Raw genomic sequence first — 16,739 nt, 5'->3', positions numbered from 1 at the left:
TGAAGGATTAGGTGGGTGAGGGCAATGGATTGTTCAGTTTGGAACTGGTATAGGGACTGATGGAACGAAGGGTTGCAGCCAGAGATGGGAACTTTAAGTGTGAGGCCTTTGGGGGTTATGCCAAATGTCAGACAAGCCTGAGAAAATAAAATAAGCGAGCGTAATCTAGCTAGGGTGAAGGCATGTTTGCGGAGGGAATGTAAATAAAACTTAATGGGGTCGTTGTGGGGGTGTTGTGAGGGTGACACTATGCCACCCTTCACCTCAAAAAACTATCCAATCTCCTGGTTTCCCACCTCCGGAAAGGCAACTCACTCACCCTTCACAACCTTTCCAGCAAACCTCAACCACCTCTCAATGCACACCAACCCAGTCTCTCCCATCTACTCAATCTCCCACTTCCAGCTCCACTCCCTCCAAAACCTCAAAATTCCAATCAACACAATCTGGTACCACAACACCCTAATTCAGTAGTTAACCTTTCCTCCAAACCTCTCTCCCAATCCGAAACCTCTGTCCTATCCAAAGGCCTCACCTTCAGCCCCACTCCCAGATTCAACCAAACAGCCCTCGTCAAAGATTTACTCTACAGTAAATCTTTGCTGGAAGTATCACTTTGCCACGAAGAAAAATGATCCTAATCCTACCCCTAATGATCCAACTCCCCAAGACACTATGCAAATTGAACCCTGCCTGGAACAGTTCCGTCCTCCGTCACAGCGCGACCCACCTCCTCTTCCTCAAAATCACCCTCTCCAAACCTTCCAGGAATTTCTGACTTCCAGCCTTGCCTCTCAATCCTTTTTAAAAAACCTTAATCCTACTCCCAACAACACCATTGCTGAAGCCCAGGCAATCCGTGATCTGAAGGCTGACCGGTCCATCGTCATTCTTCCGGCGGACAAGGGTTCCACGACCGTGGTACTTGATCGTCAGGAGTATGTGGCTGAGGGAGTGCGTCACCTTTCAGACAACACCACATACAAAGTTTGCCAAGGTAATCCCATTCCTGATGTCCAGGCGGAGCTCCAAGGAATCCTCAGAACCTTAGGCCCCCTACAAAACCTTTCACCTGACTCCATCAACCTCCTGACCCCACCAACACCCCGCACCCCTACCTTCTACCTTCTTCCTAAAATTCACAAACCCAATCATCCCGGCCGCCCCATTGTAGCTGGTTACCAAGCCCCCACAGAACGTATGTCTGCCTACGTAGATCAACACCTTCAACCCATTACATGCAGTCTTCCATCCTTCATCAAAGACACCAACCACTTTCTCGAATGCTTGGAATCCTTCCCCAATCCGTTACCCCCAGAAACCATACTTGTAACCATTGATGCCACTTCCTTATACACAAATATCCCGCACGTCCAGGGCCTCACTGCGATGGAGCACTTCCTTTCACGCCGATCACCTGCCACCCTACCTAAAACCTCTTTCCTCATTACCTTAGCCAGCTTCATCCTGATCCACAACTTCTTCACTTTTGAAGACCAGACATACCAACAATTAAAGGGAACAGCCATGGGAACCAGGATGGCCCCTTCCTACGCCAACCTATTCATGGGTCGCTTAGAGGAAGCCTTCTTGGTTACCCAGGCCTGCCAACCCAAAGTTTGGTGCAGATTTATTGATGACATCTTCATGATCTGGACTCACAGTGAAGAAGAACTCCATAATTTCCTCTCCAACCTCAACTCCTTTGGTTCCATCAGATTCACCTGGTCCTACTCCAAATCCCATGCCACTTTCCTTGATGTTGACCTTCACCTGTCCAATGGCCAGCTTCACATGTCCGTCCACATCAAACCCACCAACAAGCAACAGTACCTCCGTTACGACAGCTGCCACCCATTCCACATCAAACGGTCCCTTCCCTACAGCCTAGGTCTTCGTGGCAAACGAATCTGCTCCAGTCCGGAATCCCTGAAGCATTACACCAACAACCTGACAACAGCTTTTGCATCGCGCAACTACCTTCCCAACCTGGTACAGAAGCAAATAACCAGAGCCACTTCCTCATCCTCTCAAACCCAGAACCTCCCACAGAAGCACCACAAAAGTGCCCCACTTGTGACAGGATACTTTCCGGGACTGGATCAGATTCTGAATGTGGGTCTCCAGCAGGGATACGACTTCCTCAAATCCTGCCCTGAAATGAGATCCATCCTTCATGAAATACTCCCCACTCCACCAAGAGTGTCTTTCCGCCGTCCACCTAACCTTCGTAACCTCTTAGTTCATCCCTATGAAATCCCCAAACCACCTTCCCTACCCTCTGGCTCCTACCCTTGTAACCGCCCCCGGTGTAAAACCTGTCCCATGCACCTTCCCACCACCACCTACTCCAGTCCTGTAACCCGGAAGGTGTACACAATCAAAGGCAGAGCCACGTGTGAAAGCACCCACGTGATCTACCAACTGACCTGCCTACACTGTGATGCATTCTATGTGGGAATGACCAGCAACAAACTGTCCATTCGCATGAATGGACACAGGCAGACAGTGTTTGTTGGTAATGAGGATCACCCTGTGGCTAAACATGCCTTGGTGCACGGCCAGCACATCTTGGCGCAGTGTTACATCGTCCAGGTTATCTGGATACTTCCCACTAACACCAACCTATCCGAACTCCGGAGATGGGAACTTGCCCTTCAGTATATCCTCTCTTCTCATTACCCACCAGGCCTCAACCTCCACTAATTTCAAGTTGCCGCCGCTCATAACTCCCCTGTCATTCAACAACATCTCAACATCTTTGCCTTTGTACTTCCGCCTCGACTGACATCTCTGCCCAAACTCTTTGCCTTTACGAATGTCTGCTTGTGTCCGTGTATGTGCGGATGGATATGTGTGTGTGTGTGTGTGTGAGTGTATACCTGTCCTGTTTTCCGCCTAAGGTAAGTCTTTTCGCTCCCGGGATTGGAATGACTCCTTACCCTCTCCCTTAAAACCCACATCCTTTCGTCTTTCCCTTTCCTTCCCTCTTTCCTGATGAAGCAACCATTGGTTGCGAAAGCTTGGTGTTAGTGGGAAGTATCCAGATAACCCGGACGGTGTAACACTGTGCCTAGATGTGCTGGCCTTGCACCAAGGCATGTTTAGCCACAGGGTGATCCTCATTACCAACAAACACTGTCTGCCTGTGTCCATTCATGCGAATGGACAGTTTGTTGCTGGTCATTCCCACATAGAAGGCTTCACAGTGTAGGCAGGTCAGTTGGTAAATCAAGTGGGTCCTTTCGCACGTGGCTCTGCCTTTGATCGTGTACACCTTTCGGGTTACAGGACTGGAGTAGGTGGTGGTGGGAGGGTGCATGGGACAGGTTTTACACCGGGGGCGGTTACAAGGGTAGGAGCCAGATGGTAGGGAAGGTGGTTTGGGGATTTCATAGGGATGAACTAAGAGGTTACGAATGTTAGGTGGACAGCGGAAAGACACTCTAGGTGGAGTGGGGAGGATTTCATGAAGGATGGATCCCATTTCAGGACAGGATTTGAGGAAGTCGTATCCCTGCTGGAGACCCACATTCAGAATCTGATCCAGTACCGGAAAGTATCCTGTCACAAGTGGGACACTTTTGTGATTCTTCTGTGGGAGGTTCTGGGTTTGAGAGGATGAGGAAGTGGCTCTGGTTATTTGCTTCTGTACCAGGTCGGGAGGGTAGTTACGGGATGCAAAAGCTGTTTTCAGGTTGTTGGTGTAATAGTTCAGGGATTCCGGGCTGGAGCAGATTCGTTTGCCACGAAGACCTAGGCTGTAGGGAAGGGACCGTTTGATGTGGAATGGGTGGCAGCTGTCATAATGGAGGTACTGTTTGCTTGTTGGTGGGTTTGATGTGGATGGACGTGTGAAGCTGGCCATTGGACAGGTGGAGGTCAACGTTATGGAAAGTGGCATGGGATTTGGAGTAGGAGTAGGTGAATCTGATGGAACCAAAGGAGTTGAGGTTGGAGAGGTTTGGGTTGGCAGGCCTGGGTAACCAAGAAGGCTTCCTCTAAGCGACCCATGAATAGGTTGGCGTACGAGGGGCCCATCCTGGTACCCATGGCTGTTCCCTTTAATTGTTGGTATGTCTGGCCTTCGAAAGTGAAGAAGTTGTGGGTCAGGATGAAGCTGGCTAAGGTAATGAGGAAAGAGGTTTTAGGTAGGGTGGCAGGTGATCGGCGTGAAAGGAAGTGCTCCATCGCAGCGAGGCTCTGGACTTGCGGAATATTTGTGTACAAGGAAGTGGCATCAATGGTTACAAGGATGGTTTCCGGGGGTAACAGACTTGGTAAGGATTCCAGGCGTTCGAGAAAGTGGTTAGTGTCTTTGGTGAAGGATGGGAGACTGCATGTAATGGGTTGAAGGTGTTGATCTATGTAGGCAGAGATACGTTCTGTGGGGGCTTGGTAACCAGCTACAATGGGACGGCCGGGATGATTGGGTTTGTGAATTTTAGGAAGAAGGTAGAAGGTAGGGGTGCGGGGTGTTGGTGGGGTCAGGAGGTTGATGGAGTCAGGTGAAAGGTTTTGTAGGGGGCCTAAGGTTCTGAGGATTCCTTGGAGCTCCGCCTGGACATCAGGAATGGGATTACCTTGGCAAACTTTGTATGTAGTGTTGTCTGCAAGCTGACACAGTCCCTCAGCCACATACTCCCGATGATCAAGTACCACGGTCGTGGAACCCTTGTCCGCCGGAAGAATGACGATGGATGGGTCAACCTTCAGATCACGGATAGCCTGGGCTTCATCAGTGGTGATGTTGGGAGTAGGATTAAGGTTTTTTAAGAAGGATTGAGAGGCAAGGCTGGAAGTCAGAAATTCCTGGAAAGCTTGGAGAGGGTGATTTTGAGGAAGAGGAGGTGGGTCCCGCTGTGACGGAGGACGGAACTTTTCCAGGCAGGGTTCAGTTTGGATAGTGTCTTGGGGTGTTGGATCATTAGGAGTAGGATTAGGATCATTTTTCTTCATGGCAAAGTGATATTTTCAGCAGAGAGTACGGGTGTAGGACAGTAAATCTTTGACAAGGGCTGTTTGGTTGAATCTGGGAGTGGATCTGAAGGTGAGGCCTTTGGATAGGACAGAGGTTTCGGATTGGGATAGAGGTTTGGAGGAAAGGTTAACTACTGAATTAGGGTGTTGTGGTTCCAGATTTTGTTGATTGGAATTTTGAGGTTTTGGGGGGAGTGGAGCTGGAAGTGGGAGATTGAGTAGATGGGAGAGACTGGGTCTGTGTGCAATGAGAGGAGGTTGAGGTTTGCTGGAAAGGTTGTGAAGGGTGAGTGAGTTGCCTTTCCGGAGGTTGGAAACCAGGAGATTGGATAGTTTTTTGAGGTGAAGGGTGGCATACTGTTCTAATTTGCAGTTGGCCTGTAGGAGAATGTTCTGAACAGCCGGTGTGGATGTGGGAGAGGAAAGACTGAGGACTTTTATTAAGGATAGGAGTTGACGGGTGTGTTCATTGGCTGAGTTGATGTGTAGGTGAAGGATTAGGTGGGTGAGGGCAATGGATTGTTCAGTTTGGAACTGGTATAGGGACTGATGGAAAGAAGGGTTACAGCCAGAGATGGGAACTTTAAGTGTGAGGCCTTTGGGGGTTATGCCAAATGTCAGACAAGCCTGAGAAAATAAAATATGGGAGTGTAATCTGGCTAGGGTGAAGGCATGTTTGCGGAGGAAATGTAAATAAAATTTAATGGGGTCGTTGTGGGGATGGTGTGAGGGTGACATGGACACAGGCAGACAGTGTTTGTTGGTAATGAGGATCACCCTGTGGCTAAACATGCTTTGGTGCACAGCCAGCACATCTTGGCACAGTGTTACACCGTCCGGGTTATCTGGATACTTCCCACTAACACCAACCTGTCAGAACTCCGGAGATGGGAACTTGCCCTTCAGCATATCCTCTCTTCTCGCTATCTGCCAGGCCTCAATCTCCGCTAATTTCTAATTTCAATTTGCCGCCGCTCATATCTCACCTGTCTTGCAACATAATCTTTGCCTCTGTACTTCCGCCTCGACTGACATCTCTGCCCAAACTCTTTTCCTTTACAAATGTCTGCTTTTGTCTGTGTATGTGCGGATGGATATGTGTGTGTGTGTGTGTGAGTGTATACCTGTCCTTTTTTCCCCCTAAGGTAAGTCTTTCCGCTCCCGGGATTGGAATGACTCCTTACCCTCTCCCTTAAAACCCACTTCCTTTCGTCTTTCCCCCTCCTTCCCTCTTTCCTGATGAAGTAACCATTTGTTGCGAAAGCTTGAATTTTGCGTGTATGTTTGTGTGTGTATCTGCCTGCCAGCACTTTCGTTTGGTAAGTCACATCATCTTTGTTTTTAGATATACTTTTCCCACGTGGAATGTTTCCCCCTATTTTATATATATATATCATATTACTAAGCTGCTGGTTTTATATAATACTGCAAACAAAATATTTACTTTACACAGACCAGTATCTGCTGTCTGTATGCTGATGTATCATCATCATCATCATCATCATCATCATCATAATTACCATAACCATCAACGTCATCAATAGCTGTTTTGCCAATTGGAGGGAAAAAAGCATGGTATTTTGCCACTGCTCCCTGTCTTGCGATTTTCTCTTCAGTTCTTCATAGTTATTGCTGTCCTTCCTGACACTGTCTGTTAGTTAGTATCATGATCTTGACTATCATCATCATCATCTTCTTCTCCTCCTCCTCCTCCTCCTCCTCCTGACCCTTCTTCTTCTCCTTCCTCTCTCTCCCTTTGCTTTCTGTTCAATTCCTTGCTGGAGTGAGCACTGGCTTCTCAAGATGTGACCTAACTAATTGTAGTTATTTTCCTGTGTGGTGTCTGTGAGGTTTCTATTCTTCAGAACTCTTCTCAGATAAACACAAGTTGCCATGGCCAAATGAATACAGAAATAGCTTGCTCTTTTGTCACAGGCGTATAACAGTGATGATGTTCTGTGCCCACTTTTTGTTTGACTCAGCATATACGAGTTCCTTGGCCTGTTTTATCAACTCACATCCTCTACTTTCCTCCATATCCACATTAACAGTACCTCCAACCTTCTGTCATCATCTGTTTGTAATGTCCAGGTCTCAGCCCAGTATAAAGCTATATTTCGTTTGGCCAATCCCTTCCTTATGTTTTTATTTGGTGATCCACATGGCAATTTCCTCTTTTTGTTGAACACATCCTTGCTTATCACTATTTTTGATCTTATATATTCCCAAGTATTTGAATTTTGCAACCTGCTCTTGTTGTATCAGGATTTCGACCTCCTCCCCTTTTCCTCATAGTATATTGCTTTTGTTCTTTTTCTTATTTATTTTCATTCCAAATTCTTCACATTAGCTATTTACGTCTTTCACCATTTCATTAAGCACCATCTTGTATCCTCCCAACACCAGCATGTTGCAGGAAATCATATATGCTCCCCCATTTTACCTCCTACTCTCTCTCTCTCTCTCTCTCTCTCTCTCTCTCTCTCTCTCTCTCCCCCCCCCTCTCTCCCCCCTCCCCCTCCCCTCTCCCACCCCATCCATGCTCTATCCTGTGATATTGAGTAGCCTAGGTCAAAGGTCACATCCCTGACTGATCCCTCATCCTATTCGTAACTCCTTAATCTGATTCCCACCAATTCTGACTCAGGTTTTTTCCCTTAAATTGTAACTCCTCAATCAAATTTATTTTTCTCCATTGATGTTGATGCTTTGTTTTGTTAGGAGAAAAAAATGAGAGTTAACGATCAACAACAGAGTGAGTAAAAGTCTAACGCTTGGGTCGCGTGCTTCACAAATCAAGGCATCTCTGTAACGTCAGTGCTAAGGGACTTCTCTTGTTAGTTCTGTGAGTATGATGAATCTAAGAACTGTGTTACTGCAGTCACTTTGTAGTCATTGACTTGTATTCTTTTACTGAAGCATGCAGTTGTGTAAGGCTAGTCGGGACTTGTTAGTATGGAAGATAGTACATGCTGCTGCTAAGTAGCACTTACAAGGTGGAATGACCAATTGTTGGGATCAGATGCCCTTTAATGATTGTATTTTGTCAGACTGTTGAGTGTAAGACTTAAATTAATTGATGCAAAGCACTCAACTGCAAATGTGCTCCTTCACAGGAGCAGTGATACGTGAAATAAGTTTCACACTGCAGTCCATGCTCCAGATGAAGAACATACAAATTTCATTCAGTGCAAACAAAATGGTTGTGTTTGTGTTCATTTCACCTTCACCATGAGTAAACATACGAGGTGCAATAATAAAGTAATGAGACTGATTTTCTTTGCAAGATGTGGCAACCCTGCAGGCTTGTGTAGGTACAATATCTTTGACCTTGGTCTATAAGCTGCTTCTAGTCCAAACGGCACATCGATGCAACTGCTCACTGCTCAGTCGTGAGTTGTGCTGTAATAAGTTAACACGTGTTTGTGTCTCTCATCACGGAAATGGAACCGCATAATATTGCGCAACGGTATGCCATTTCTTTTTGCGTTAAAATGGGTGAAAACGTGATGACAAGAGGAGAGGAGGTTATGTCAAGAGCTCAAGTTTTTAATTGGCGTAAAATGTTTAGTGGAGGCAGAATGAATGTTGAAGATGAAGACCGCAGTGCACGATCATCAACCTCACAGATGGATGTCAACTTGGCCAGGGTGCGTGAACTTGTACGATCTGATTGAAGATTACCAGTGAAAGTGATTGCAGAAGAACTGAACATTAATCAAGAAATGGTTGGTCTAATAATAATAACTGAAGATCTGCATCACGATAATGCACCATCCTATAGTGCTCTGTCAGTACAGCAATTTTTAACCTCAAGACAAATTTCAGTACTACCACAGCCACCTTATTTACCAGATATCACTCCATGCCACTTTTTTCTATTTCCAAGAGTCAAAACCGTGGTCAAAGGACACCATTCTCAAACAACACAAGATGTTCAAAAAACTGTGATGAGGGTCTTAGAGGATATTACAGAAGATGAGTACCAGAAATGTTACCATCAATGGCAGAAGCATTGGAAAAAGTGTGTGCAATCAGGAGGGAACTACTTTGAAGGAGACAACACTAAACTTGACTAAAACGGTAAGCAACATTTTTTTTCACATCAGTCCCATTGCTTTATTGTTGCACCTCGTATATGCTGAGTCAAACAAAAAGTGGGCACAGAACATCATCACTGTTATACGCCTGTGTCAAAAGAGCAGGCTATTTCTGTATTCATTTGGCCATGGCAACTTGTGTTTATCTGTCAACATTGAGTTGTGTAACTTATCATTCATTTTGTGATGTTTCAACTTGCACCTGAGTATGACTACAAAACTGAAATCATGATTGTGTAAAATGAATGAATAGTAATTTACCATTTAATGGTGAAAATTTCTTTCAAAATTGTAGCTTATGTAGCAGAAATGCTCTGAGTCTTCAGTTATAATTGCAAATTTGTGTGCTCTCCTTTCTGAATGAGTCAAGTTCACTTGTAACCAACAGTAGACTTTTGTGACGAGTGAACTGTGATGGAGACTCAAAGAGTCTCGTTTACAGGCACATGGAGACTGTGTGAGTTCAGAGATGATATCACAGGACTCACTGACAAGTATATGGATTTCATTTCTGATCTCACCTCACCCTTTCGATAGATTTTTCCAAGTTAATAAAATTATTCCTATTCTTTTCAGTGTGGCTCTCTCATAGCATTCATAAGCTTATAGCATCTCTTGTTTGTACCCCGCTGCAGAAACCATACTATGCTTCTCTCATTATGCTCTTCAGTGTGCTCTACATCCTCCTATTGATCACATTTTACTAAAACCTTGGTAGAATGTGGTGTCAGTTTTAATACCATATGCTATTTACATTTTCTGGTGTTTTTTTCTTTTTGAGGGGTAGCAAGATTGATTCTAAATAATTGATAGGCCACACTCCTTTTGAATGTATTTCCCTACATATTCTCAATACCTCTTCCTTCTCTTTTCCATCTAAATATTTATGTTGACAGCTCATCAATCCCTACAACCTTTGGTCTTTCATCTCCTTAAGAGCTGCCTCCAATCCACTTTGTAGGCTATTGTACCTGTTCTCTTCTTCATTCATTATTACACTTTTGATTTGCAGTTCAAATTGTTCTGTCTCCTGTCTCCTTACATCCTCCCTCCTGCCTTATATAAACAGTCAAGGTATTTCTTCTACCTCCCCTTTGTTTTGCAGAAGTTGTTTGTCGTCCTATTGTTCTGTGTCTCTATCTCCATGACACTCTTTACGCCCTCTTCTTCTTTCAACCCCATCACGTCTTTATATGTTAAGTCATACCTGCTGTCTCTGTCTAACTATTTAATGTTGTTATATTTCTCCTCAGTCTGCTTCTATCTGATTTAATCCAGCTCTCTTCTTAATTAATTATTTAGATCAGTGGTACTTAACTTGGTCCCTATCACCCACAAGTTGGCATTCCAGCTTTCATGTTGGGTGATAGGCAGTATGGGTTTTAAAAATATTTTCATTAGGTTTTCATAATGTTTTAGCATTAAGTGTTTGGTAAATATTTATTATTATATGCTTCAACTTGTTGTAACTCTGCTTTATAAATTTTATAATAGTCAAGTTACTTTTGTGCTAGACAAATCACCATTTCTGTGGAGCCAGTGGGTAGTTAGAAAATTTTTCTACTAACGGGGATAAAAAAGTGGTCCATAGGTAAAAAAGGTTGACTACCACTGTTTTAGATTCTTGTACATTCTTTTCCCCTTGTCTGTGTATGTATTTTTCCACATGCTTCTTTTCTCCAATTTATTTCTTATCTCATTCATTATGAGCATTTTCCTTATTCCCTTTCTGCTATTTATTACTAGCACTTCTTTCACTGCCCCTTTTGTGTTATTTTAAAGTTTTTTCATATGTAATTAATTCTACCTGACTTATTCTGCTTGAGTTTTCCCACAAAATAGTCTTCTGCTTTTGTGTCTTTTCCCTCTTCTTGTAATGCTTAAAAATGAAAGTAACCAGGTCTGTTTAATACAGACATTAGAGTTATGCTGTAGAAATGGTTCTTGGGTGATAAATCAGATGTCATAAAATTGCACATATTTCATTGGTGCAACTGGCTGACATCTTCAGGTGTGATAAACACATTCCTGAGCTATGACTGAAGTACCTTTTTTATGTCAGTCTAAGCAGGAAACATGCAGGAGTGAAGAGCAAAATTTGGTGGCCAATTGATTGGTACTGGGGAAGACAGCTGTGCCACCTGTTGGATACTGAACTGAGGGCTTCATCATAGACACAAAGGCTGCCATTCATACTGTGCACTGCTGCCAGCTGCCCCAGTGCCCTCTGTCAAAAGTCACATCTGCACTGGTGTTTGACCCTGATTGCCATTGTCAACTGAATATTTATGTCGCCACCGAAGCATCATCCCTTGTGTGACCAATAGTTTCCTGTGACTTTAATGGTGCCAGTGCTGGATCCCATGCAGTGAGAATGTGAACTATTTCTACAACTAACCCACCGGAAAACCTTTCAGCAACACGCTAGAATTATGAGTAATTGACATCGTGAGTCAAGATATCCTAATAAACTGTAGGAATAGCTGATGAAGTATTCTTTTATTTTATTTTCAAATGTGTGAATTTTTTAGTTTCCTGCCTTATTTTTACTGGCAGACCCTTGAGATTTTATGTCAGCTCCTGCCAGATGCTATTTAGTGGGGATGATGCCTGTTGAACTTCCCAATCTGGGCTCTCAAAACTTGCATTTCTGTAGGTAACATTTTAATAAGGTTCCCTGAACATGCTACAAAGATTTTCCAGGTGGTCTTATTTGCACCTTCCTGTTTCTATGATGACACTGAAATAGTTTGCACAGAGCAGTATGATAAGCTGTTTGAGATATATTTGTAATACTAATAGGACACCCACTACACTAAGCGGGAGGTGTAAATATCTCAAGGACCAAAAGCAGTATTAATTACCTTTATGTCATGGAATTGTGGATTTAGCAAAAACTGAAAGTAGGCATCCGCCAGTTTTATTTTTTGAAAGTATTTATTTCCTACAAATCCTGCCAGTTGTTTTTGTCTAGATTTCGAGCATAAGCAGGACCAGTTTGAGAAATTTTTTAGCACAAGTGACTTTTTGGCACTCACTCCGTCCTTCCCTGCCCCCCCCCCCCCCCCCCCCATATCTTGGCTGGTTGATTGGTTGATTTGGGGGAGGGGACCAAACAGCAATTGTACATCTTCTCTCATTACAGTTTTTGGTATTAATTATGATATGCACTGTATAAAATTCTTGCACTTGGGTACCTTTCTCTGCTTGACATCCCAAGGGGCTGCTACTAATTGTGGTATGTTCTGGATAGAACTCTTACAGTTGTGATGCCACTGGCACCCTTGTCAGCGTAGCACTCTAAGTAGTGCCTCTTGGGTCCTTTGGTATTGAACATTACCAACACAATTTCTTTCTTTCTCGTCCTTCCCTCCGCGTTTTATTCCTTCTTATGATTACTATTTCAACTTTAGTTATTTAATTTCCCTACCCACCAGTTACCCACTACGTACCCTAATCCTATACAACATTATTTACATTCATTCCGGAAACATGCATTCACCGTAGCCAAACTGCAATCCCACATACTTTTCCTCCGGTCCTGCTTAACCTTTGGAATTACCCCTAAAGGACTTACCTTAAAAGTTCCCATCTCTGGGTGCAATTCCTCCTTCCACCAGTCTCTCCTGGACTTCCAGAACCGTCAATCCTTAGCCCTTACCCAACTTGTCCTGAATCTCTACACTACTTCATGTAACCACCACTCCCAACAGCTCCTATCTCTCTTCAAAGTCCTCCACCTCTCAAACCCTTGCTTGGAGAACACACTCAGGAACATCATCCTAGAAGCCAGCTGCAAACTTGAGTTCCATGCCACACACCACCTGAAAAAACTATCCACAGTGCTAGTGCAACACCTATGAAGTGGTGTCCCTCTCCCTATCCCTCACAAACACCAACCACAACAGAACCTTCAACAAACCCCCCTCATAGCCAACAAATCTAGCCTAGCCACTCTACTCAATCTCCCCATCCCAGCACATACCCCACACAGACCATATCTCAACTATAACCACAGTCAAATGCCACATATCACCAGTCCCAATTCCGTCCTAAACCTCTCATCCAGATCCCTCTCTTCTCCAGAGACATCTGTTCAATCAAAAGGCTTAACCTTTAGCCCCATGCTTAAATTCAGCCACACTAACCTGCTTAAAGATCTCCTCTCATTCACCTGGAACCTCAACTGGAAATATCACTTCACTACCCAAACACAGCCCCCAAATACTAGACCCAGTGTTGAACCCTGTCTAGAACAGTTCCGACCGCCTTCTCAAAGGGATCCTCCTCCCCTCCCCCAAAAACATCCCTTGCAGACATTTCAGGAATTCCTCACATCCAGTGTTGCCTCCCAGTCCTTCTTGAAGAACATCCCGACAACCCCCAACATCACCCCAGCTGAATCCCGTGCCATTAAGGAGCTGAAAATAGACCATTCTATTGTCATCCTCGTGGCGGATAAAGGTTCCACAACTGTCGTACTTGACCGTGTGGAGTATGTGGCAGAAGGACTGCATCAACTCTCCGACACCTCAACCTACAAAGCTGTTACCCAGGATCCCATTCCCTCCATCCAGACTGAGCTGCAGAAAATCCTAAAAATCCAAGGTCCCTCACAAGGCCTCACAACGGCTTCCATAGACTTACTCACTCCACCTGAGCCCTGTACCCCTACCTTCTACCTATTACCCAAAATCCACAAAGAGAACCATCCTGGCCGTCCAAATGTAGCAGGCTTCAAAGCCCCAACGAATGTATCTCAGCTCTCGTAGACCAGCACCTCCAACCTATCACCTGCAGACTCCCATCCTACATCAAAGACACAAACCACTTCCTAGAACGCCTCAAATCCATTCCCACTCCTCTCGCACCTGAAACCTTTCTTGTCACCATAGATGCTACATCCCTTTACACAAACATCCCGCATACCCATGGTCTCTCTGCCCTTGAGCACTACCTCTCCCAACGCCCACCCGAAGATCTTCCAAAAACCTCGTTCCTTATCACACTTACAAACTTCATCCTCACCCATAATTACTTCACTTTTGAAGGCCAGACCTACAAACAAATCAGGGGAACGGCCATGAGAACCAGGATGGCTCCGTCCTATGCCAACCTCTTCATGGGCTGCATGGAGGAGGCTTTCCTGAAGACCCAACAGCTGCTCCCCCTGGCCTGGTATAGGTTTATAGATGACATCTTTGTGGTCTGGACTCATGGTGAAGAAACACTCCGTAATTTCCTCCATAACCTCAACTCCTTTTCGAATCTGAATTTCACCTGGTCCTTCTCCAAAACCCAAGCCACCTTCCTGGATGTTGACCTTCATCTTGTTGAAGCTCACATGCACACCTCTGTCCATATCAAACCCACAAACAAACAACAGTACCTTCACTTTGATAGCTGCCATCCATTCCACATCAAATGCTCCCTTGCCTACAGCCTAGGTATTCGTGGCAAACGTATCTGCTCCAATGACGAATCCCTCAACAATTACACCAATAACCTGACCAGTGCTTTCCTCTCTCGCAACTATCCTGCAGACCTTGTCCACAAACAGATTTCCTGAGCAATACATTCCTCCCCGTCCAACAACAATGTTCCTACCCCCAGATCACACAGAAGCATCCCTCTTGTCACCCAATATTATCCTGGCCTCGAAAACATCAACAAATTACTCCGCCAGGGATATGACTTTCTCAAGTCAACCCCTGAAATGAGATCATCCCTTGACAAAATTCTCCCCACACCACCCAGAGTTGCCTTTCGTCTCCCCCCTAACCTCCGTAACATCCTTGTTAAACCCTACAATATTCCCAGACCACCTTCTCTACCCAGCGGTTCCTACCCCTGTAACCGACCCCGCTGCAAAACCTGCCCCATGCATCCCCCCACAACCACCTACTCCAGCCCCGCTACTGGTAAAACATACACAATTCAAGGCAGGGCCACGTGTGAAACTACACATGTCATTTATCAACTGACATGCCTGCACTGCACAGCCTTTTACATCGGTATGACAACAACTAAACTGGCTGAGCGCATGAACGGACACAGACGAACTGTCCGCCTAGGAGATGCCCAATACCCAGTAGCGGAGCATGCCCTCCAGCATAATTCTAGGGACCTAGGAACCTGCTACACTGTATGTGCCATTTGGCTTCTCCCACCCAACACCAGTCCCTCTGAACTGCGGAGATGGGAACTTGCACTCCAACACATCCTTTCATTCTGCCATCCCCCTGGACTGAACCTACGTTAAACAACCTCACTCCCATTTACTCTTCAGTCTTCTCCTCTTTCCCTTTCCTCTTTAGCCATTCACACATCGTTTCATCCTACATAGTTGTGTTTATCTTTATACTATATACCTCTTTACTTCTGTATGCATCCTCTTTGGTTTGAAGCTGGCACAGTACTTACAGTAGAGTATCTTTGGCTTCCCTCTGACAACCATGCCTCCATCCTTGCTACCCTCCCTATTTTCCTTTCTCTGTTGCTTCATAACCTGGGTTGTGAGTAACTGAATCTACTTTCCCTTCTTCCCTTTCTTTCCCCTCTCTCCTCCCTGATGAAGGAACATTTGTTCCGAAAGCTAGGAACGTAAATTTTCGGTTCTGTTTTTTGTGTATCTATCGGCTGTACTGACCTGAGGTAAGTACTGGCCAGCCCCTCTATCTCTTTGTTAGTATTTGTTTCACATCTTTATATGAGATTTTCCATTAATCATTTAAAATAATATGTGGTTCACAGTTACACACCCTAGACTGGGTGTGATTTATGATGCAAATTTGTGGCATAGATCTTTCAGCATGTGAAAGGAAATATCTTGTTCAATGGAATTTTTGGCTTTCAAGATGTGGATATGGAGAAGAACGGAATGTGTGAAATAAACAGATAAAATAAGGAATGAGTGTTCATTACAAAGGATGAACGAGAAAAGACAAGCACTGCAATAATTGTGAGGAGGAGCACATATTGGCTAGGACACTGGATGAGTAGAGCTGCTTAATAAGGGATGCATGAAAGGAAATGATGACTGGAAAGCGGACAGAGTTAGATGCAGATTCCAATTAATTGACAACATCAAGATAAATGAATCATATCCAGTTATGATGTTAAGATGTTAAGATGCAGTAAAGATGAAATGGGAGATACAATATTGCGTGAAGAGTTTGACAGAGCACTGAAAGACCTGAGTCGAAACAAGGCCCTGGGAATAGACAACATTCCATTAGAACTACTGACGGCCTTAGGAGAGCCAGTCCTGACAAAACTCTACCATCTGCTGAGCAAGATGTATGAGACAGGCGAAATACCCTCAGACTTCAAGAAGAATATAATAATTCCAATTCCAAAGAAAGCAGGTGTTGACAGATGTGAAAATTACCGAACTATCAGTTTAATAGGTCACAGCTGCAAAAATACTAACGCAAATTCTTTACAGACGAATGGAAAAACTGGTAGAAGCCGACCTTGGGGAAGATCAGTTTGGATTCCGTAGAAATGTTGGAACACGTGAAGCAATACTGACCTTACGACTTATCTTAGAAAAAAGAATAAGGAAAGGCAAACCTACATTTCTAGCATTTGTAGACTTAGAGAAAGCTCTTGACAATGTTGACTGGAATACTCTCTTTCAAATTCTGAAGGTGGCAG

At 44.5% G+C, this 16,739-nt stretch overlaps 1 protein-coding gene across 4 annotated transcripts in view; it reads left to right on the top strand.

Annotated features, from left to right (window-relative positions):
- The window catches only part of LOC126092543 (mitogen-activated protein kinase 15-like), a 217,596-nt gene that overhangs the window by 78,196 nt on the left and 122,661 nt on the right, over positions 1 to 16,739 (top strand). Inside the window, exon 1 of one of the 4 annotated variants that reach the window (XM_049908201.1) lies at positions 8,887 to 9,063. The exons of the other annotated variants lie outside the window; for them this stretch is intronic. Coding sequence (XP_049764158.1) covers positions 8,959 to 9,063 — 105 coding nt within the window. The 5' untranslated portion in view covers positions 8,887 to 8,958. Of the gene's footprint in view, positions 1 to 8,886; positions 9,064 to 16,739 lie in introns of those variants that run through there. 4 annotated transcript variants of the gene reach the window in all.

This window comes from Schistocerca cancellata, chromosome 7 (genome assembly GCF_023864275.1).
Source record: "Schistocerca cancellata isolate TAMUIC-IGC-003103 chromosome 7, iqSchCanc2.1, whole genome shotgun sequence".
Taxonomy (NCBI): domain Eukaryota; kingdom Metazoa; phylum Arthropoda; class Insecta; order Orthoptera; family Acrididae; genus Schistocerca; species Schistocerca cancellata.
Note: the sequence above shows the minus strand (reverse complement) of the source record. Positions and strands in the feature narration are given on the sequence as shown.